Source organism: Salmo salar, chromosome ssa03 (assembly GCF_905237065.1).
Source record: "Salmo salar chromosome ssa03, Ssal_v3.1, whole genome shotgun sequence".
Lineage (NCBI taxonomy): Eukaryota > Metazoa > Chordata > Actinopteri > Salmoniformes > Salmonidae > Salmo > Salmo salar.
In genome coordinates this window covers 92,088,163-92,112,094 of record NC_059444.1, presented here as the reverse complement: position 1 = coordinate 92,112,094, position 23,932 = coordinate 92,088,163, and the positions used below count along the sequence as shown (strand labels likewise).

Below are 23,932 nucleotides of genomic sequence, written 5' to 3'. Positions count from 1 at the left end.
CTACACACATTGTGATTCTCTCTCCTGAAGCCTTCGGTCAAAGGTCCCTCCAGTCTCCTGCTCTGTCCTGTCCTTCTGGTACCTCAGACCATGGCTACTCACCTCCTCAGACAGCTCAGTGTGTTCTCTAGAAGGGCTGTGTTACAACCTCTACAGGTGGTCTCCTCACTACAGAAGACATGGACACCTGGGAACCCAACCTGGCTCTGGTGCTGTAGGTAGGTTAACTATCTTATCATTGTCATACACACTAGTCTCTTATCACAGCCTAGCTAATTTGGTGTTGGTGTAAAGATTATCCACAGAGTTAGACTAGTTGGATTATTTCTCTTTTTTCACCCTTATTCGGCAAAACACGTTTTTTCGTTGATTTACCAACTGTAGAGTACAAACTAAAGGACCTGAATGTGACTGGACTTATTTAGACTGAGGGTATGTCTTTCAATGCTTCCTTGTGAGATTTACTTTTCAGAAACATGTTTTTTACAAATCAAATATGTTTTAACTTGGATTGTCCAGCCCAGTTTCTGCTTTGTCTTGGCTGTAAGGAACGGGGTTCAGTGTGGTTGTCTTGGCTGTAAGGAACGGGGTTCAGCGTGGTTGTCTTGGCTGTAAGGAACGGGGTTCAGCGTGGTTGTCTTGGCTGTAAGGAACGGGGTTCAGCGTGGTTGTCTTGGCTGTAAGGAACAGGGTTCAGCGTGGTTGTCTTGGCTGTAAGGAACGGGGTTCAGCGTGGTTGTCTTGGCTGTAAGGAACGGGGTTCAGCATGGTTGTCTTGGCTGTAAGGAACGGGGTTCAGCGTGGTTGTCTTGGCTGTAAGGAACGGGGCTCAGCGTGGTTGTCTTGGCTGTAAGGAACGGGATTCAGCGTGGTTGTCTTGGCTGTAAGGAACGGGGTTCAGCGTGGTTGTCTTGGCTGTAAGGAACAGGGTTCAGCGTGGTTGTCTTGGCTGTAAGGAACGGGGCTCAGCGTGGTTGTCTTGGCTGTAAGGAACGGGGCTCAGCGTGGTTGTCTTGGCTGTAAGGAACGGGGTTCAGCGTGGTTGTCTTGGCTGTAAGGAACGGGGTTCAGCGTGGTTGTCTTGGCTGTAAGGAACGGGGCTCAGCGTGGTTGTCTTGGCTGTAAGGAACGGGGCTCAGCGTGGTTGTCTTGGCTGTAAGGAACGGGGTTCAGCGTGGTTGTCTTGGCTGTAAGGAACGGGGTTCAGCGTGGTTGTCTTGGCTGTAAGGAACAGGGTTCAGCGTGGTTGTCTTGGCTGTAAGGAACGGGGTTCAGCGTGGTTGTCTTGGCTGTAAGGAACGGGGCTCAGCGTGGTTGTCTTGGCTGTAAGGAACGGGGCTCAGCGTGGTTGTCTTGGCTGTAAGGAACGGGGTTCAGCGTGGTTGTCTTGGCTGTAAGGAACGGGGCTCAGCGTGGTTGTCTTGGCTGTAAGGAACAGGGTTCAGCGTGGTTGTCTTGGCTGTAAGGAACGGGGTTCAGCGTGGTTGTCTTGGCTGTAAGGAACAGGGTTCAGCGTGGTTGTCTTGGCTGTAAGGAACAGGGTTCAGCGTGGTTGTCTTGGCTGTAAGGAACAGGGTTCAGCGTGGTTGTCTTGGCTGTAAGGAACGGGGCTCAGCGTGGTTGTCTTGGCTGTAAGGAACGGGGCTCAGCGTGGTTGTCTTGGCTGTAAGGAACGGGGTTCAGCGTGGTTGTCTTGGCTGTAAGGAACGGGGCTCAGCGTGGTTGTCTTGGCTGTAAGGAACGGGGTTCAGCGTGGTTGTCTTGGCACTGAACATGTTTGTTTTTTCACGTATCCATTAGTCCAGTTTCCCCTCTGAAAGACTTCACATGTCCTGTGACCTGATGGGAATAATATTGAGTGAGTGAGGTGGGCCATATTTGTTCTAATAGCAGCCTGCTGTTTATGTAGGCTCCCAACAGAACAGCCGAGAGAGGTCGACTATGAAACCACAGCCCACAGAACTCCATAGGAGGTCGGGTTAGGATCCACAGGAGGTCAGGTTAGGGTCCACAGGAGGTCGGGTTAGGGTCCACAGGAGGTCGGGTTAGGGTCCATAGGAGGCCGGGTTAGGATCCACAGGAGGCTGGGTTAGGATCCACAGGAGGTCGGGTTAGGGTCCACAGGAGGTCAGGTTAGGGTCCACAGGAGGTCGGGTTAGGATCCACAGGAGGTCAGGTTAGGGTCAGGAATGCAGATGTTTCCTTTCTGATGTTTGACTAACTCCAGTATTATATTGACATGTCATGGATAATGTCCACCAACCGTTCCCTGTCTGTTTCCACCCCCCTGTGTATCTCTCTCTGTATATACTGTCTTGCTAAAGTATTCATACCCCTTGGATTTCTTCACATTTTATTGTGTTACAAAGTGGAATTAAAATTGATTTAACTGCATTCTTTTTGTCAACAATCTACTCAAAATACTCTAATGTCAAAGTGGAAGATTTTTTTTTTAAATCTTTTAAGAGTAATAAAAATTACATGACTAAAATATAGTCATTTCAGAAGTATTCAGCACAGCCTAAATTAGATCAGGAGTAAAATGTGGCTTTACAAATCACATAATAAGTTACATGGACTCTGTGAAATAATAGGGATTGACAAGATTTTTGATTGACTAACCCGTCCCCCATATATACAACATCTGGAAGGTCCCTCAGTCAAGTATTACAGATTCAACTACAAAGACCAGGGAGCTTTTCGAAAGCATTATAAAGAAGAGCAGGGATTGGTAGATGGGTAACAATAACAAATCAGACTTTGGATATCTCTTTAAGCATGGTCAAGTTAATCATTATGCTGTGGATGATGTATTAAACCCCCCCAGACACATCAAAGCTACTGAACTGAGCTGCAGGTAAGGAATGAAATCCAAGGGGTATGAATACTATTTTACAAGGTGTAGTATCTTTCCACGTTCATAATACATTTATAACCAAGGCATATCACATTTATAAGCAGTACACTTATGTGAGCTGTAGCTACAGCCATAGGACCTCCTCAGTGACCCTGCTGGGCCTTTAGAACGTCTTCATCATAATGTCTTATAAAGGCTTATAATACGTTACGTCTCTCCCTCAACAGATCCCTCCATGTGGACAGTCCCCCCATGGTCCCAGGGCAGAGCTTCAGCTACGTCCATGGGGCCTCCTCAGTGTCCCTGCTGGGCCAGACGGTGGGTCAGAGTCTTCAGGCTGCAGCCGACCGCTGGCCCCACAGAGAGGCCCTGGTCTTCCTGCAGGATGGAGTCCGTAAGACCTTCTCCCAGTTTCAGGAGAACGTGAGTCTCCAGGGAACAGCTAGTCTCACTAGGGAACACCCATCCTATATATTCACATCTGACACTAGGGGACACCCATCCTATATATTCACATCTGACACTAGGGGACACCCATCCTATATATTCACATCTGACACTAGGGAACACCCATCCTATATATTCACATCTGACACTAGGGAACATCCATCCTATATATTCACATCTAACACTAGGGAACATCCATCCTATATATTCACATCTGTTTCATCACATTTGGACGCCAGGAATCAATTTCCTTTTTCCCCTCTTCTCACCTAAGGCATATAAATGCATGATTTGTCAGTACATTTCTAATGGTCGACAACCGTTCCGGTATAGGGACACTGATCCCGTAGAGGTTAACTACATAGTGAAGTGTGGGATTGTAGTGTTTTAGTAGCGGTAACATTACAATAGGACTGTAGAGGTTTAGGAGGGGTAACATAACAGGACCGTAGAGGTTTAGGAGGGGTAACATAACAACAGGACTGTAGAGGTTTAGGAGGGGTAACATAACAACAGGACTATAGAGGTTTAGGAGGGGTAACATAACAGGACTGTAGAGGTTTAGGAGGGGTAACATAACAACAGGACTATAGAGGTTTAGGAGGGGTAACATAACAGGACTGTAGAGGTTTAGGAGGGGTAACATAACAACAGGATTGTAGAGGTTTAGGAGGGGTAACATAACAGGACTGTAGAGGTTTAGGAGGGGTAACATAACAACAGGATTGTAGAGGTTTAGGAGGGGTAACAGAACAGGACTGTAGAGGTTTAGGAGGGGTAACATAACAACAGGATTGTAGAGGTTTAGGAGGGGTAACAGAACAGGACTGTAGAGGTTTAGGAGGGGTAACAGAACAGGACTGTAGAGGTTTAGGAGGGGTAACATAACAACAGGACTGTAGAGGTTTAGGAGGGGTAACATAACAGGACTGTAGAGGTTTAGGAGGGGTAACATAACAGGACTGTAGAGGTTTAGGAGGGGTAACATAACAACAGGATTGTAGAGGTTTAGGAGGGGTAACATAACAACATGACTAGAGGTTTAGGAGGGGTAACATAACAACAGGACTATAGAGGTTTAGGAGGGGTAACATAACAGGACTGTAGAGGTTTAGGAGGGGTAACATAACAACAGGACTATAGAGGTTTAGGAGGGGTAACATAACAGGACTGTAGAGGTTTAGGAGGGGTAACATAACAGGACTGTAGAGGTTTAGGAGGGGTAACATAACAGGACTGTAGAGGTGTAGGAGGGGTAACATAACAGGACTGTAGAGGTGTAGGAGGGGTAACATAACAACAGGACTGTAGAGGTTTAGGAGGGGTAACATAACAGGATTGTAGAGGTTTAGGAGGGGTAACATAACAGGACTGTAGAGGTTTAGGAGGGGTAACATAACAACAGGACTATAGAGGTTTAGGAGGGGTAACATAACAGGACTGTAGAGGTTTAGGAGGGGTAACATAACAGGACTGTAGAGGTTTAGGAGGGGTAACATAACAGGACTGTAGAGGTTTAGGAGGGGTAACATAACAACAGGACTATAGAGGTTTAGGAGGGGTAACATAACAGGACTGTAGAGGTTTAGGAGGGGTAACATAACAGGACTGTAGAGGTTTAGGAGGGGTAACATAACAGGACTGTAGAGGTGTAGGAGGGGTAACATAACAACAGGACTGTAGAGGTTTAGGAGGGGTAACATAACAGGATTGTAGAGGTTTAGGAGGGGTAACATAACAACAGGACTGTAGAGGTTTAGGAGGGGTAACATAACAACAGGACTGTAGAGGTTTAGGAGGGGTAACATAACACAGGACTGTAGAGGTTTAGGAGGGGTAACATAACAGGACTATAGAGGTTTAGGAGGGGTAACATAACAACAGGATTGTAGAGGTTTAGGAGGGGTAACATAACAGGATTGTAGAGGTTTAGGAGGGTTAACATAACAACAGGATTGTAGAGGTTTAGGAGGGGTAACAGAACAGGACTGTAGAGGTTTAGGAGGGGTAACATAACAGGATTGTAGAGGTTTAGGAGGGGTAACATAACAACAGGACTATAGAGGTTTAGGAGGGGTAACATAACAGGACTGTAGAGGTTTAGGAGGGGTAACATAACAACATGATTGTAGGGGTTTAGGAGGGGTAACATAACAGGACTGTAGAGGTGTAGGAGGGGTAACATAACAGGACTGTAGAGGTGTAGGAGGGGTAACATAACAGGACTGTAGAGGTTTAGGAGGGGTAACATAACAGGACTGTAGAGGTTTAGGAGGGGTAACATAACAGGACTGTAGAGGTTTAGGAGGGGTAACATAACAACATGATTGTAGAGGTTTAGGAGGGGTAACATAACAGGACTGTAGAGGTTTAGGAGGGGTAACATAACAGGACTGTAGAGGTTTAGGAGGGGTAACATAACAACAGGACTGTAGAGGTTTAGGAGGGGTAACATAACAGGACTGTAGAGGTTTAGGAGGGGTAACATAACAGGACTGTAGAGGTTTAGGAGGGGTAACATAACAGGACTGTAGAGGTTTAGGAGGGGTAACATAACAACAGGACTAGAGGTTTAGGAGGGGTAACATAACAGGACTGTAGAGGTTTAGGAGGGGTAACATAACAGGACTGTAGAGGTGTAGGAGGGGTAACATAACAGGATTGTAGAGGTGTAGGAGGGGTAACATAACAGGACTGTAGAGGTTTAGGAGGGGTAACATAACAGGACTGTAGAGGTTTAGGAGGGGTAACATAACAGGACTGTAGAGGTGTAGGAGGGGTAACATAACAGGACTGTAGAGGTTTAGGAGGGGTAACATAACAGGACTGTAGAGGTTTAGGAGGGGTAACATAACAACATGACTATAGAGGTTTAGGAGGGGTAACACAACAGGACTAGAGGTTTAGGAGGGGTAACATAACAGCATGATTGTAGAGGTGTAGGAGGGGTAACATAACAACATGATTGTAGAGGTTTAGGAGGGGTAACATAACAGGACTGTAGAGGTTTAGGAGGGGTAACATAACAGGACTGTAGAGGTGTAGGAGGGGTAACATAACAAGGACTGTAGAGGTTTAGGAGGGGTAACATAACAGGACTGTAGAGGTGTAGGAGGGGTAACATAACACAGGACTGTAGAGGTTTAGGAGGGGTAACATAACAGGATTGTAGAGGTTTAGGAGGGGTAACATAACAACAGGACTATAGAGGTTTAGGAGGGGTAACATAACACAGGACTATAGAGGTTTAGGAGGGGTAACATAACAGGACTATAGAGGTTTAGGAGGGGTAACATAACAGGACTGTAGAGGTTTAGGAGGGGTAACATAACAACAGGACTATAGAGGTTTAGGAGGGGTAACATAACAACAGGACTGTAGAGGTTTAGGAGGGGTAACATAACAGGACTGTAGAGGTTTAGGAGGGGTAACATAACAACATGATTGTAGAGGTGTAGGAGGGGTAACATAACAGGACTGTAGAGGTTTAGGAGGGGTAACATAACAGGACTGTAGAGGTTTAGGAGGGGTAACATAACAACAGGACTATAGAGGTGTAGGAGGGGTAACATAACAACAGGACTGTAGAGGTGTAGGAGGGGTAACATAACAACAGGACTATAGAGGTTTAGGAGGGGTAACATAACAACATGATTGTAGAGGTTTAGGAGGGGTAACATAACAGGACTAGAGGTTTAGGAGGGGTAACATAACAGGACTGTAGAGGTTTAGGAGGGGTAACATAACAGGACTGTAGAGGTGTAGGAGGGGTAACATAACAACAGGACTGTAGAGGTGTAGGAGGGGTAACATAACAGGACTGTAGAGGTGTAGGAGGGGTAACATAACAGGACTGTAGAGGTTTAGGAGGGGTAACATAACAGGACTGTAGAGGTTTAGGAGGGGTAACATAACAACAGACATTGTGTTTAGTGTCTCGCTCGACTTTGAAACCTACGGGAAGTCCAGTCAAAGTGTTGTTGTTGTTATTGGTTAAACATTGATATTGAAACATAACAGGATGGGTTACCCTGTCAACTAGAAGATCCGTTATGAAACACAACTCCAGAACAACGTTGATGTATTATTATCACAGTTCTAATCATTTGCTACGGCAACAAAAACATATTTATTTGTACAGCTCTGAGCTTCTTTACATATAGGGATATCATCCTGTATATTACTACCTGGGTCATGGTCTCCCTCCTACCCAGGTTGACCAGGCTGCTGCAGGTCTCCTGGCCCTGGGTCTGAAGAGAGGGGACAGACTAGGAGTCTGGGGGCCCAACACATACCACTGGATCCTGTTTCAGTTCGCCACAGCCAAGGCTGGCATCATACTGGTGAAGATGAGCTATTAGATTAGATTCTAAAATTAATATGTATTATCTGTTAGGATCTATTGTTCCTAATATTAAAGTATTGTTCTAATCTCTACAGGTGTCAATAAACCCAGCCTATCAGCTGAAGGAGCTGGAGTACACCCTGAGGAAGGTTTGTTCTTATCCAGTACCATGTTGTTTTACACTTCCTGGTTTGACTGAATGAATAGCTGAACTGATCCTGACCCTGGTGCTGTCTGTGTCCTTCCCAGTTTAAGACCCAGAGGTTCTGTTCTCTCTGTCTCTGTAGGTGCAGTGTAAAGCAGTGTTGTGTCCCACCCAGTTTATTAAGACCCAGAGGTTCTATTCTCTCTGTCTCTGTAGGTGCAGTGTAAAGCAGTGTTGTGTCCCACCCAGTTTATTAAGACCCAGAGGTTCTATTCTCTCTGTCTCTGTAGGTGCAGTGTAAAGCAGTGGTGTGTCCCACCCAGTTTAAGACCCAGAGGTTCTGTGACATGCTGAGACAGATCTGCCCAGAGATGGAAACAGCAGAGTCAGGGGTCTTTAGAAGCTCCAGGTATGTTAATTCTGTACTATTGGACCATGAGTGAATTAGCAGACAGGTATGTTAATATTGTACTACTGCATCATGACTGAGTCAACAGACATATTGTATTACTGCACCATGAAGTAAACAAGTACCAAGCAGGATAGCTAACATCATAGATATAGAACCCTGAACATATATGGCATAGAAGAGATCCGATTAAATTACTAGAAAGGCTATGTCATAAACCCTCAAAGTTCCTGAATGGTAAAATAATGGCAGTCATTTTGGTCAGGGACAAATCCAAACCAGCCTAATTGGAAGGAATGGAAGTAGAGGCATAGGGGATGCACTTCCTGCTTTTACTGATGCAGGAACATAAAAGTAAGGCATGTGATACTGTATATCAGAAATTGTGTATTAAAATTATTGGCTAATGTGAAACACAGTAAAAGGGCTACACAGGAACTATGCTGGATTGACTCCGAATAAGAATCAAATCAAATCAAATCAAATTTATTTATATAGCCCTTCGTACATCAGCTGATATCTCAAAGTGCTGTACAGAAACCCAGCCTAAAACCCCAAACAGCAAGCAATGCATGTGAAAGAAGCACGGTGGCTAGGAAAAACTCCCAAGGAAAAACTCCCTAGAAAGGCCAAAAACCTAGGAAGAAACCTAGAGAGGAACCAGGCTATGAGGGGTGGCCAGTCCTCTTCTGGCTGTGCCGGGTGGATATTATAACAGAACATGGTCAAGATGTTAAAATGTTCATAAATGACCAAAATGGTCAAATAATAATAATCTTATTAGTTGTCGAGGGTGCAACAAGCACGTCCGGTGAACAGGTCAGGGTTCCATAGCCGCAGGCAGAACAGTTGAAACTGGAGCAGCAGCACGGCCAGGTGGACTGGGGACAGCAAGGAGTCATCATGCCAGGTAGTCCTGAGGCATGGTCCTAGGGCTCAGGTCCTCCGAGAGAAAGAAAGAAAGAGAGAAAGAGAGAATTAGAGAGAGCATATTTAAATTCACACAGGACACCGGATAAGACAAGAGAAATACTCCAGATGTAACAGACTGACCCTAGCCCCCCGACACATAAACTACTGCAGCATAAATACTGGAGGCTGAGACAGGAGGGATCAGGAGACACTGTGGCCCCATCCGATGAAACCCCCAGACAGGGCCAAACAGGCAGGATATAACCCCACCCACTTTGCCAAAGCACAGCCCCCACACCACTAGAGGGATGTCTCCAACCACCAACTTACCGTCCTAAGACAAGGCCGAGTATAGCCCACAAAGATCTCCGCCACGGCACAACCCAAAGGGGGGCGCCAACCCAGACAGGAAGACCACGTCAGTGACTCAGCCCACTCAAGTGACGCACCCCTCCCATGGACGGCATGGAAGAACACCAGTACGCCAGTGACTCAGCCCCTGTAATAGGGTTAGAGGCAGAGAATCCCAGTGGAGAGAGGGGAACCGGCAAGGCAGAGACAGCAAGGGCGGTTCGTTGCTCCAGCCTTTCCGTTCACCTTCACACTCCTGGGCCAGACTATACTTAATCATAGGACTTACTGAAGAGATAAGTCTTCAGTAAAGACTTAAAGGTTGAGACTGAGTCTGCGTCTCTCACATGGGTAGGCAGACCATTCCATAAAAATGGAGCTCTATAGGAGAAAGCCCTACCTCCAGCCGTTTGCTTAGAAATTGTAGGGAAAATTAGGAGGCCTGCGTCTTGTGACCGTAGCGTATGTGTAGGTATGTACGGCAGGACCAAATCGGAAAAATAGGTAGGAGCAAGCCCATGTAATGCTTTGTAGGTTAGCAGTAAAACCTTGAAATCAGCCCTTGCCTTAACAGGAAGCCAGTGTAGGGAGGCTAGCACTGGAGTAATATGATCCAATTTGTTGGTTCTAGTCAGGATTCTAGCAGCCGTATTTAGCACTAACTGAAGTTTATTTAGTGCTTTATCCGGGTAGCCGGAAAGTAGAGCATTGCAGTAGTCCAGCCTAGAAGTAACAAAAGCATGGATTAATTTTTCTGCGTCATTTTTGGACAGAAAGTTTCTGATTTTTGCAATGTTACGTAGATGGAAAAAAGCTGTCCTTGAAACAGTCTTGATATGTTCTTCAAAAGAGAGATCAGGATCCAGAGTAACGCCGAGGTCCTTCACAGTTTTATTTGAGACGACTGTACAACCATCCAGATTAATTGTCAGATTCAACAGAAGATCTCTTTGTTTCTTGGGACCTAGAACAAGCATCTCTGTTTTGTCCGAGTTTAAAAGTAGAAAGTTTGCAGCCATCCACTTCTTTATGTCTGAAACACAGGCTTCTAGCGAGGGCAATTTTGGGGCTTCACCATGTTTCATTGAAATGTACAGCTGTGTGTCGTCCGCATAGCAGTGAAATTTCACATTATGTTTTCGAATGACATCCCCAAGAGGTAAAATATATAGTGAAAACAATAGTGGTCCTAAAACGGAACCTTGAGGAACACCGAAATTTACAATTGATTTGTCAGAGGACAAACCATTCACAGAGACAAACTGATATCTTTCCGACAGATAAGATCTAAACCAGGCAAGAACTTGTCCATGTAGACCAATTTGGGTTTCCAATCTCTCCAAAAGAATGTGATGATCAATGGTACCAAAAGCGGCACTAAGATCTAGGAGCACGAGGACAGATGCTGAGCCTCGGTCTGACGTCATTAAAAGGTCATTTACCACCTTCACAAGTGCAGTCTCAGTGCTATGATGGGGTCTAAAACAAGACTGAAGCGTTTCGTATACATTGTTTGTCTTCAGGAAGGCAGTGAGTTGCTGTGCAACAGCTTTTTTTGTAAAAATTGAGAGGAATGGAAGATTCGATATAGGCCGATAGTTTTTTTATAATTTCTGGGTCAAGATTCGGCTTTTTCAAGAGAGGCTTTATTACTGCCACTTTTAGTGAGCTTGGTACACATCCGGTGGATAGAGAGCCGTTTATTATGTTCAACATAGGAGGACCAAGCACAGGAAGCAGCTCTTTCAGTAGTTTAGTTGGAATAGGGTCCAGTATGCAGCTTGAGGGTTTGGAGGCCATGATTATTTTCATCATTGTGTCAAGAGATATAGTACTAAAACACTTTAGTATCTCCCTTGATCCTAGGTCCTGGCAGAGTTGTGCAGACTCAGGACAATGAAGCTTTGGAGGAATACCCAGATTTAAAGAATTTGCTTTCTAATGATCATGATCTTTTCCTCAAAGAAGTTCATAAATGTATTACTGCTGAAGTGAAAGCCATCCTCCATTTGCGAATGCTGCTTTTTAGTTAGCTTTGCGACAGTATCAAAAATAAATTTTGGATTGTTATTATTTTCCTCAATTAAGTTGGAAAAATAGGATGATCGAGCAGCAGTGAGGGCTCTTCGATACTGCACGGTACTGTCTTTCAAAGCTAGTCGGAAGACTTCCAGTTTGGTGTGGCGCCATTTCCGTTCCAATTTTCTGGAAGCTTGCTTCAGAGCTCGTGTATTTTCTGTATACCAGGGAGCTAGTTTCTTATGACAGATGTTTTTAATTTTTAGGGGTGCAACTGCATCTAGGGTATTGCGCAAGGTTAAATTGAGTTCCTTGGTTAGGTGGTTAACCCCACTGAGTCGATGATGGCTCCGAAAGCCTTTTGGAGTGGGTCTGTGGACTTTTCCATGTGAATGCTAAAGTCACCAAAAATTAAAATATTATCTGCTATGACTACAAGATCCGATAGGAATTCAGGGAACTCAGTGAGGAACACTGCATATGGCCCAGGAGGCCTGTAAACAGTAGCTATAAAAAGTGAGTGAGTAGGCTGCATAGATTTCATGACTAGAAGCTCAAAATAAATATTACCACTGGAGGATGTCTATTTACCTGTAACTGTAAATGGAACCTCATTATCTGTGCATGGTGATGGTGACAGACAGGGACAGTAGAGGACCTAATGAAGGCTGTTACTGTAATGTTACTGTAATGTACAGTGTATTCGGAAAGTATTCAGACTTTTTCAACATTTTGTTACATTACAGCCTTATTGAAAAATAAAAAATAAATCCTCATCAATCTACACACAATACACCATAATGAAAGAGTGAAAACTGGTTTTTAGATATGTTTGCACATTTATTACAAATAAAAAACAGAAATACCTTATTTACATAAGTTTCAGACCCTTTGCTATGAGACTCGAAATTGAGCTAAGGTGCATCCTGTTTCCATTGATCAGCCTTGATGTTTCTACAACTTGATTGGAGTCCACCTGTGGTAGATTAAATTGATTGGACATGATTTGGAAAAGCACACACCTGTCTATATAAGGTCCCACAGTTGAAAATGCATGTCAGAGCAAAAACAAGCCTTGAAGGAATTGTCCGTAGAGCTCTGAGACAGGATTGTGTCGAGGCACAGATATGGGGAAGGGTACCAAAAATGTCTGCAGCATTGAAGGTTCCCAAGAACACAGTGGCCTCCATCATTCTTAAATTAAAGACGTTTGGAACCACCAAGGCTCTCCCTTAAGCTGGCCGCTTGGCCAAACTGAGCAATTGGGGGAGAAGGGTCGTGGTCAGAGAGGTGACCAAGAACCTGACAGAGCTCAAGAGTTCCTCTGTGGAGATGGGAGAACCTCCCAGAAGGACACCCATGTCTGCAGCGTTCCACCAATCAGGCCTTTATGTTAGTGGCCAGACGGAAGCCACTCCTCAGTAAAAGGCACATGACAGCCTGCTTGGAGTTTGCCAAAATGCACCTAAATGACTCTGACCATGAGAAACAAGATTCTCTGCTCTTATGAAACCAAGATTGAACTCTTTGGCCTGAATGCCAAGCGTCACATCTGGAGGAAACCTGGCACCATCTCTACGGTGAAGCATGGTGGTGGCAGCATCATGCTGTGGGGATGTTTTTCAGCGGCAGAGACTTGGAGACTAGTTCGAATCGAGGGAAAGATGAATGGAGCAAAGTACAGAGAGATCCTTGATGAAAGCCTTCTCCAAGGAGCTCAGGATCTCAGACTGGGGTGAAGGTTTACCTTCCAACTGGACAATGACCCTAGACACACAGGCAAGACAACACAGGAGTGGCTTCTGGACAAGTCTCTGATTGTCCTTGAGTGGCCCCACCAGAGCCCGGGCTTGAACCCGTTCTAACATCTCTGGAGAGATCTGAAAATAGCTGTGTAGCAACGTTCCCCATCCAACCTGACAGAGCTTGAGAGGATCTCCAGAGCAGAATGGGAGAAACTCCGCAAATATAGGTGTGCCAAACTTGTGGTGTCATACCCAAGAAGACTTGAGGCTGTAATCGCTGGCAAAGGTGCTTCAATAAAGTACTGAGTAAAGGGTCGGAATAATTATGTAAATATGATATTTCTGTTTTTTATTTTGAATAAATGTGCAAACATTTCTAAAAACCTGTTTTTGCTTTGTCATTATGGGGTATTGTGTGTAGATTGTTGATGGAAAAAACAATTTCATCCATTTTAGAATAAGGCTAACGTAAAATTTTGGGGAAAAATTCAAGGGGCCTAAATACTTTCCAAATGCACTGTAACTGTAATGTAAATGTCATTGTGTTCCTGTAATGTTACTGTAATGTACCTGTCATTATATTACCATAATGTTACTGAATGTAACTGTCATTGTTACTGTAATGTTACTGTAATGTAACTGACATTGTGTTACTGTAATGTTACTGTAATGTAACTGTCATTGTGTTACTGTAATGTTACTGATAGTGTTACTGTAATGTACCTGTCATTGTGTTACTGTAATGTTACTGTAATGTAACTGTCTTTGTGTTACTGTAATGTTACTGTAATGTACCTGTCATTGTGTTACTGTAATGTTACTGTAATGTACCTGTCATTGTGTTACTGTAATGTAACTGTAATTATGTTACTGTAATGTTACTGTAATGTAACTGTCAATGAGTTACTGTAATGTTACTGTATTAACTGACATTGTGTTACTGTAATATTACTGACAGTGTTACTGTAATGTAACTGTCATTATGAAATTGTAATGTTACTGTAATGTAACTGTCATTGTGTTACTGTAATGTAACTGTCATTATGTCACTGTAATGTTACTGTAATATAACTGTCATTGTGTTACTATAATGTTACTGTAATGTACCTGTCATTGTGTTACTGTAATGTTACTGCAATGTAACATTGTGTTACTGTAATGTAACGGTCATTGTGTTACTGTAATGTTACTGTATTAACTGACATTGTGTTACTGTAATATTACTGACAGTGTTACTGTAGTGTAACTGTCATTGTGTTACTGTAATGTTACTGTAATGTAACGGTCATTGTGTTACTGTAATGTTAACCTACTGTGTTCCACCTGCCAGACTACCAGACCTGTGTATGGTGATTGTGACAGACAGCAGACAGACAGGGACTGTACATGTAGAGGATGTGATGCAGGCTGGAAGCAGAAAACACCACCAGGAGCTGCAGGACCTGCAGACCAAACTGTCCTTTGACGACCCAATCAACATACAGTTCACATCCGTGGGTATCCTGTTGAAAAGAAGAAGAAGAAGAATACTTTACAGCTGATTTCCTGGACACAGATTAAACCAAGTCTTGGACTAAGAAGCACTTTCCATAGTGATCTCCATTGGACTAGGCTTATTCTGTGTCTGGGAAATCAGGCCTTACACATCCCCACACACAGCCCCCACACACCCGAGGTAATGGAAGAACAGGATCAGCTGCAGTACAGCGCCCCCTGGAGCAGTAATACTGTACTGCACAGCTCACACATATATACATTATTATCAACACAGGATGTCATTACCCTCACCTACACACAATTTAGTATGTCTGATGTCTACTGGTCTGTAGGGAACAACAGTATTAGTCTGCCTGATGTCTACTGGTCTGTAGGGAACAACAGTATTAGTCTGTCTGATGTCTACTGGTCTGTAGGGAACAACAGTATTAGTCTGTCTGATGTCTACTGGTCTGTAGGGAACAACAGTATTAGTCTGTCTGATGTCTACTGGTCTGTAGGGAACAACAGTATTAGTCTGTCTGATGTCTACTGGTCTATAGGGAACAACAGTATTAGTCTGTCTGATGTCTACTGGTCTGTAGGGAACAACAGTATTAGTCTGTCTGATGTCTACTGGTCTGTAGGGAACAACAGTATTAGTCTGTCTGATGTCTACTGGTCTGTAGGGAACAACAGTATTAGTCTGTCTGATGTCTACTGGTCTGTAGGGAACAACAGTATTAGTCTGTCTGTCTGATGTCTACTGGTCTATAGGGAACAACAGTAGTAGTCTGTCTGTCTGATGTCTACTGGTCTGTAGGGAACAACAGTATTAGTATGTCTGATGTCTACTGGTCTCTAGGGAACAACAGGAAGTCCTAAAGGTGCCACCCTCTCCCACCACAACATTGTCAACAACGCCTATTTTGTGGGTCTACGTCTGGGATTCGACTGGAGGGTCAGTGGAGACATAAGACTATTATTATCTCTCTCTCTCTCTCTCTCTCTCTCTCTCTCTCTCTGTGGCTCTCTGTCTTTCTCTCTCTCGCTGTGGCTCTCTCTGTCTCTCTCGCTGTGGCTGTCTGTCTCTCGCTGTGGCTCTCTGTCTCTCTCTCGCTGTGGCGCTCTCTCTCTCTCGCTGTGGCTCTCTCTCTCTCTCTCTCTCTCTCTCTTGTGGCTCTCTCTGTCTTTCTCTCTCTCGCTGTGGCTCTCTCTGTCTCTCTCGCTGTGGCTGTCTGTCTCTCGCTGTGGCTCTCTGTCTCTCTCTCGCTGTGGCGCTCTCTCTCTCTCGCTGTGGCGCTCTCTCTCTCTCTCTCTCGCTGTGGCGCTCTCTGTCACTCACTCACTCACTCACTCACTCACTCACTCACTCACTCACTCACTCACACACTCACTCACTCACTCACTCACTCACTCACTCACTCACTCACTCACTCACTCACTCACTCACACACTCACACACTCACACACACACACACACACACACACACACACACACACACACACACACACACACACACACACACACACACACCTGACACCTCTCTCTGTTAACCTTCTTATTACCTGCTTCCCCCTCAGCCTATAAGAGCGTGTGTTCCTGTACCCCTGTACCACTGCTTTGGCTCAGTGTTAGGAGGGATGTGCATGGCACTGCATGGCATCACCCAGGTCTTCCCCTCTGCTGGTTACGACAGCCGTGCCAACCTGGAAGCTATTCAGAATGAAAGGTAGGTCTTAAACCCTGAGACCAACCTGGAGGCTATTCAGAATGAAAGGTAGGTCTTAAACCCTGAGACCAACCTGGAGACTATTCAGAATGAAAGGTAGGTCTTAAACCCTGAGACCAACCTGGAGGCTATTCAGAATGAAAGGTAGGTCTTAAACCCTGAGACCAACCTGGAGGCTATTCAGAATGAAAGGTAGGTCTTAAACCCTGAGACCAACCTGGAGGCTATTCAGAATGAAAGGTAGGTCTTAAACCCTGAGACCAACCTGGAGGCTATTCAGAATGAAAGGTAGGTCTTAAACCCTGAGACCAACCTGGAGACTATTCAGAATGAAAGGTAGGTCTTAAACCCTGAGACCAACCTGGAGGCTATTCAGAATGAAAGGTAGGTCTTAAACCCTGAGACCAACCTGGAGGCTATTCAGAATGAAAGGTAGGTCTTAAACCCTGAGACCAACCTGGAGGCTATTCAGAATGAAATATGGTCTATAGTAATGTCCACTATAGTAATATAGTAATGTCCACTGACTGTTGATCGGAGGAGAACGATTGCCCCTCTCACTGAAGCCGTGGAGTTCAAGGCCGACCGCAGTACCGCAGGCATTTTTATAGTGAATAGGAAAATGTCAATCTTTGTGGTCAATCTTCGTGTAAATAAAAATCATGGTACCAATAATTGTTTATATTAAATCCGATGTATGTCCTTGAACCGATTATTTAAAAATCGCTATCAGAAGTTATAAGGATTTTGTTTGTAATAGCAGCCTGTAGTATCCCGGTCGGCCTTCAACTTGAGATACTCAATGAGAGAGGGCAGCACTGAGCTAGCCAGCAATGTCACTTCCTGGAGTAATTCAAACTGTGCATGTTACGTATCCATGAGACGCCATCTTAACCAACTTGATTTGGCTTCAGACGTGTTATTGAGTCTTCACAAAGTAAATAATGGTGTCACGTGATCGATGGCTTTGTCCATTCATATACAGTCATTGATCTTGACTAATGTCAAAGGAACTCAGCATTAATAGTATGGGGATACCACTAAAGGAACTCAGCATCAATAGTATGGGGATACCACTAAAGGAACTCAGCATCAATAGTATGGGGATACCACTAAAGGAACTCAGCATCAATAGTATGGGGATATCACTAATGGAACTCAGCATTAATAGTATGGGGATACCACTAAAGGAACTCAGCATCAATAGTATGGGGATACCACTAAAGGAACTCAGCATCAATAGTATGGGGATACCACTAAAGGAACTCAGCATCAATAGTATGGGGATATCACTAATGGAACTCAGCATTAATAGTATGGGGATACCACCAAAGGAACTCAGCATCAATAGTATGGGGATACCACTAAAGGAACTCAGCATCAATAGTATGGGGATACCACTAAAGGAACTCAGCATCAATAGTATGGGGATATCACTAATGGAACTCAGCATTAATAGTATGGGGATACCACCAAAGGCACTCAGCATCAATAGTATGGGGATACCACTAAAATAACTCAGCATTAATAGTATGGGGATACCACCAAAGGAACTCAGCATCAATAGTATGGGGATACCACTAAAGGAACTCAGTATCAATAGTATGGGGATACCACTAAAGGAACTCAGCATCAATAGTATGGGGATACCAGTAAAGGAACTCAGCATCCATAGTATGGGAATACCACTAAAGGAACTCAGCATCCATAGTATGGGAATACCACTAAAGGAACTTAGCATCAATAGTATGGGGATATCACTAATGGAACTCAGCATCAATAGTATGGGAATACCACTAAAGGAACTCAGCATCAATAGTATGGGGATATCACTAATCTAACTCCGTATAAATAGTATGGGGATACCACCAAAGGAACTCAGCATCAATAGTATGGGGATACCAGTAAAGGAAGTCAGCATTAATAGCATGGGGGTACCACTAAAGGAACTCAGCATCAATAGTATGAGGATATCACTAAAGGAACTCAGCATCAATAGTATGGGGATACCACCAAAGGAACTCAGCATCAATAGTATGGGGATACCACTAAAGGAACTCAGCATCAATAGTATGGGGATACCACCAAAGGAACTCAGCATCAATAGTATGGGGATACCACTAAAGGAACTCAGCATCAATAGTATGGGGATACCACTAAAGGAACTCAGCATCAATAGTATGGGGATACCACTAAAGGAACTCAGCATCAATAGTATGGGGATATCACTAAAGGAACTCAGCATCAATAGTATGGAGATATCACTAATGGAACTCAGCATCAATAGTATGGGGATATCACTAATGGAACTCAGCATTAATAGTATGGGGATACCACCAAAGGCACTCAGCATCAATAGTATGGGGATACCACTAAAAGAACTCAGCATTAATAGTATGGGGATACCACCAAAGGAACTCAGCATCAATAGTATGGGGATACCACTAAAGGAACTCAGCATCAATAGTATGGGGATACCACTAAAGGAACTCAGCATCAATAGTATGGGGATATCACTAATGGAACTCAGCATTAATAGTATGGGGATACCACCATAGGCACTCAGCATCAATAGTATGGGGATACCACTAAAATAACTCAGCATTAATAGTATGGGGATACCATTAAAGGAACTCAGCATCAATAGTATGGGAATACCACTAAAGGAACTCAGCATCCATAGTATGGGAATACCACTAAAGGAACTCAGCATCAATAGTATGGGGATATCACTAATGGAACTCAGCATCAATAGTATGGGAATACCACTAAAGGAACTCAGCATCAATAGTATGGGGATATCACTAATCTAACTCCGTATAAATAGTATGGGGATACCACCAAAGGAACTCAGCATCAATAGTATGGGGATACCAGTAAAGGAACTCAGCATTAATAGCATGGGGGTACCACTAAAGGAACAGCATCAATAGTATGAGGATATCACTAAAGGAACTCAGCATCAATAGTATGGGGATACCACTAAAGGAACTCTGTATCCATGCTATTTATTATGACAATGATTTCTGTTTCAGGTGTAATTTCCTCTACGGCACTCCTACCATGTACATTGACATGCTTGGACAGCCTGACCTTCACAAGTATGACCTGTCATCAGTTGAAACTGGTAAGAGATTTGAAGATGAAGCAATGTTAAGGTTTGTTTAAAATGTTCTTGGTTGTGAATTGGTATACTGAGTTTAAGCCAGTAGGGGCTGTAACTAGAAACGCAACATGCAACCATTTCAAAGATTTTACTGAGTTACAGTTCATAGAAGGAAATCAGTCAATTGAAATAAATTAATTAGGCCCTAATCTATGGATTTCACATGACTGGGCAGGGGCACAGCCATGGGTGAGTTTTTTTCTCCCACAAAAGGGCTTTATTACAGAAATACTTCTCAACCCAAAACTTCAGACGTCTGTGGCATTGTGTTGTGTGACAAAACTGCATATTTTGGAGTGTCCTTTTATGGTCCCCAGCACAAGGTGCACCTGTGTAATGATCATACTGTTGAATCAGCTTCTTGATATGCCACATCTGCCAGGTGGATGGATTATCTTGACAAAGGATAAAATGCTAATTAACAGGGATGTTAACAATTTTGTGCACACAATTTGAAAGAAATAAGCTTTTTGTGCATCTGGAACATTTCTGGGATCTTTTTTTCAGCGCATGAAAGATGGGACCAACACTTTACATGCTGCATTTATATTTCATTTCAGTATAATAGAATCATAGTACATGTTCACATCAGTCAGTCATTTAGCAGACACTCTTATCCAGAAGGACAAAAGTGGTGCTCAAGGAAGGGTGGATATTTCTGTTGTTGTGCTCCAGGGTATACGGGTGGATCTCCTTGTCCCCCTGAAGTCATGAGGAAACTCAAAACTCACATGAATGTCAAGAATATCATAGTAAGTTAACTGACTTCAGCAATTTCTTACCATCTCCTGTGTGTGTACAATGTACTGTATATGTTAATACACTGTTGACTTGTGACCGTCAGACAAGTTATGGAACCACTGAGAACAGCCCTATAACATTCCTTGGTTTCCCACGAGACAACGAGGAACTGATGACACAGACAGTCGGATGTATCCTGAACCACACTGAGGTATCAAAACTTTAACTGATACCAGACATGTATACTGTATGTGTGTGTTAATGACTAGACAGAGAGAGAGAGAGAGAGAGAGAGAGAGAGAGAGAGAGAGAGAGAGAGAGAGAGAGAGAGAGAGAGAGAGAGAGAGAGAGAGAGACTGCCATGTGTCTGTGAGGTCAGGGACTTCATTCCTTCACCATATACATACTGTGTGAGTGTGTTTGTGAGAGAAAAGGGCAAGTGAGAGGAGAAAGCCAGAGAGAGAGAGCGATAGTATTGTGTCTGATGTTAGGGACCTAATTTAACAATATATGTATAACATTTATATTAATTCTTATTCAAAACACATGAAACCATACCTGTTCTCTTGGCCAGGCGAAGGTGGTGGATGTGTCCTCTGGAGAGGTGGTTCCTCTGGGGGATCCAGGAGAGCTGCTGATCAGAGCTTACTCTGTTATGCTGGGGTACTGGGACGACTCAGACAAGACCAATGAGGCTATCTCCAAAGACCGCTGGTACAGGACCGGGTAAGAAATGAGATGGAGAGAGAGAAAGAGATGGAGGGAGCGAGCCAGAGAGAGATAAAGACACACAGAGAAACAAACAGAGACCCAGACAATAACAGATGAAAAGTAAGAGCGAACGTCAACTGTGACTGTCTCTCCACAGTGACATAGCCAGTCTGGACAGGTTTGGGTACTGCCGTATAGTGGGACGTATAAAGGACATGATCATTCGTGGAGGAGAGAACATCTACCCTGCTGAGATAGAGCAGTTCCTTCACACCCATCCCAATGTACAGGAGGCCCAGGTGAGAACCACACCCATCCCAAAGTACAGGAGGCCCAGGTGAGAACCACACCCATCCCAATGTACAGGAGGCCCAGGTGAGAACCACACCCATCCCAAAGTACAGGAGGCCCAGGTGAGAACCACACCCATCCCAATGTACAGGAGGCCCAGGTGAGAACCACACCCATCCCAAAGTACAGGAGGCCCAGGTGAGAACCACACCCATCCCAAAGTACAGGAGGCCCAGGTGAGAACCACACCCATCCCAAAGTACAGGAGGCCCAGGTGAGAACCACACCCATCCCAAAGTACAGGAGGCCCAGGTGAGAACCACACCCATCCCAAAGTACAGGAGGCCCAGGTGAGAACCACCCCCATCCCAAAGTACAGGAGGCCCAGGTGAGAACCACACCCATCCCAAAGTACAGGAGGCCCAGGTGAGAACCACACCCATCCCAAAGTACAGGAGGCCCAGGTGAGAACCACACCCATCCCAAAGTACAGGAGGCCCAGGTGAGAACCACCCCCATCCCAAAGTACAGGAGGCCCAGGTGAGAACCACACCCATCCCAAAGTACAGGAGGCCCAGGTGAGAACCACACCCATCCCAAAGTACAGGAGGCCCAGGTGTTGATTTTCTCTCTGTCCTGTCCACCTCTCTTTCTCCCCAGGTGATAGGCGTGAGAGATGAGAGAATGGGGGAACAGGTGTGTGCCTGTATCAGACTGACGGAGGGACAGGACTGTAGCAGAGAGGAGATCAGAGACTTCTGCAAGGGACAGGTGACACAGAGACAGGAAGTGACATGACCTGTGAATTGATCATTGTCAGGCATAGAACTTCTGTTATATACTATGTTATATTGTGTTTATAGCTGCATGGATCTGCTTCTACTTGTTCCAGATTTCTCACTTCAAGATCCCCCACTATGTGGTGTTTGTGGACAGCTATCCACTGACTGCCTCTGGAAAGGTAGGATGGCTTCATGACAGCGTGTTTTCTCTCTCTTCATTCAGATCAGCAGTTGACCAATATTCTGTGTCATGAAATTCATAATCAGAGTAATCATACCAGCACAGACTACTGTGGTGATCACCTGTGTGTTTCTCCTTTCCTAGATCCAGAAGATCAAACTGAGCGTGGAGATGGAGAAGAAACTGGGCCTGTGATGGACAGAGGGTCCTAGACAGACTGGGCTAATAGCAACCCACATTGAGCACCATTTTAACACGAGATGATCTCTTGTTAAACCATCAATACGCACAAAGATCACCCGCACAGTGAATCTGAATTGCAACCACTAACATTTAGTCCTGGTTGCTGCCAACATTTTTTTTCTTTTACCATTTTGTCCTCTGGTGGGTATTATCTTCTGTATTAAATTAAACTACTATTTCAGCAGACTAAGCACACATTTAACTATTTGACAATTTTGTACAAATGAAATGAGGTACTTCCTTGTTTATCACAGAGAATCTACTGTTGCAATTGACCCTCCACATGTTATGAATGGAAAGGTCATTTTGGTGTACTTACTTGTATTTCCAATGTATGTAATCCATTAATAACAACTTGTCTTTATACAGGCTGGTTCTTATCAAAAGGGGAACATAAAATATCCCTGAACTGTCCACATCTAACATTGGTAACTAAATCAAGCCAATCATGATTTGAGTTAAGGTCCATGTAAAATGGCCGACTATGTGTCTTCTTTAAGGGTTGAGTTAATATAATCTGTTTTCATTGTCTATGTAAAATGGCCAACTAGGTGTCTTCTTTAGAACCACAAATGTTTTCTGTTCATTGCTTGTAGTCCTTCACCAACACACAATTCAATATAATCAATAGATGCCTATACTTTTCAGTCTCAGCCATGTTTAGCTGAATCAGGTTAAAGAGGCCTCCTCCTCTTAAAAACTGCCTGCATTTTTCAACGTTCCGTTTTGAACTCACTTGGATAATACACCATCTGTAATGTTCTTCTGGCGGAGAAAGCCACGGTATCCTGACATTCACCCCTTGACCTAGGCTTAATCTGTGTCCAGGAAACTGGTCCTAAAACTATTCCAGGACTATCATTTGGAGTGCTTGCTTAGTCCCATGGTCTATGATGTCACCCACCTTTACCATGTCACTCTGAGCTCTATGTCAGCCTGTTGCTATGTCCCCATATATACAGGTTTGGAACTAAGCATTGTAACTCTGCCAAACAACATATTTGTACATACCAACGTTTGGTAGTATTACAGTTCTATTTATTTCAGATGTCTTTATGGCATGTTTAAAATGAAGAACCTGAGTTTTACTATTGTACATCAGTCCAAGATCACATATCATGATGATGTACAATATTTTCGATTAAATCAAATGAAATAAACATATTGAAAAAGAAGTACTGAAAGAGTTTATTTGTGTTGCACATCACTCATGAACCGTAACATATCAGAGCTTAGACTTTGTTTTTACTGTAACAGACACATGCCCTTTGTAACCAATCTCTCTCCAGCTGGACACCAACACAGTCTGTCTAGGTCCCTCTGTCCATCACAGACCCAGCTTCTTCTCCATCTCCTCCCTTAGTTTGATCTTCTGGAT

The 23,932-nt window shown here is 44.0% G+C and overlaps 2 protein-coding genes across 9 annotated transcripts in view; one reads left to right on the top strand and one right to left on the bottom strand.

The window, feature by feature from the left end:
- On the top strand, positions 1-23,729 carry LOC106602021 (medium-chain acyl-CoA ligase ACSF2, mitochondrial). 3 transcript variants are annotated; one of them, XM_045715784.1, is made up of 16 exons: positions 1-218; positions 3,085-3,280; positions 7,519-7,647; positions 7,745-7,798; positions 8,085-8,203; positions 14,561-14,723; positions 15,572-15,667; positions 16,291-16,439; positions 19,475-19,566; positions 20,281-20,357; positions 20,450-20,557; positions 20,921-21,072; positions 21,215-21,356; positions 22,009-22,119; positions 22,241-22,309; positions 22,456-23,729. In XM_045715784.1, the coding sequence occupies exons 1-16, from the start codon at positions 91-93 to the stop codon at positions 22,504-22,506; spliced, it is 1,836 nt and encodes a 611-aa protein (XP_045571740.1). In that variant the 5' UTR covers positions 1-90; the 3' UTR covers positions 22,507-23,729. The 3 variants fall into 3 exon arrangements, with proteins under 3 accessions (XP_045571740.1, XP_045571741.1, XP_045571742.1); XM_045715785.1 differs by having other exon boundaries at positions 22,212-22,309; XM_045715786.1 differs by lacking the exon at positions 15,572-15,667.
- LOC106602020 (medium-chain acyl-CoA ligase ACSF2, mitochondrial) overlaps positions 23,719-23,932 on the bottom strand; it is a 36,217-nt gene continuing 36,003 nt past the window's right edge. For all 6 annotated transcript variants that reach the window (XM_045715779.1, XM_045715777.1, XM_045715781.1 and 3 more), the window contains one exon: positions 23,719-23,932. In XM_045715779.1, coding sequence (XP_045571735.1) covers positions 23,882-23,932 — 51 coding nt within the window. In that variant the 3' untranslated portion in view covers positions 23,719-23,881.

Coding starts and splice junctions, on each gene's coding strand:
- LOC106602021 (XM_045715784.1), top strand. CDS start 91: ATGGCTACTCACCTCCTCAGACAGCTCAGTGTGTTCTCTAGAAGGGCT. Junction 7,648..7,744: donor CCAAGGCTGGCATCATACTG/GTGAAGATGAGC, acceptor TAATCTCTACAG/GTGTCAATAAACCCAGCCTA. Junction 20,358..20,449: donor TGAATGTCAAGAATATCATA/GTAAGTTAACTG, acceptor TGTGACCGTCAG/ACAAGTTATGGAACCACTGA.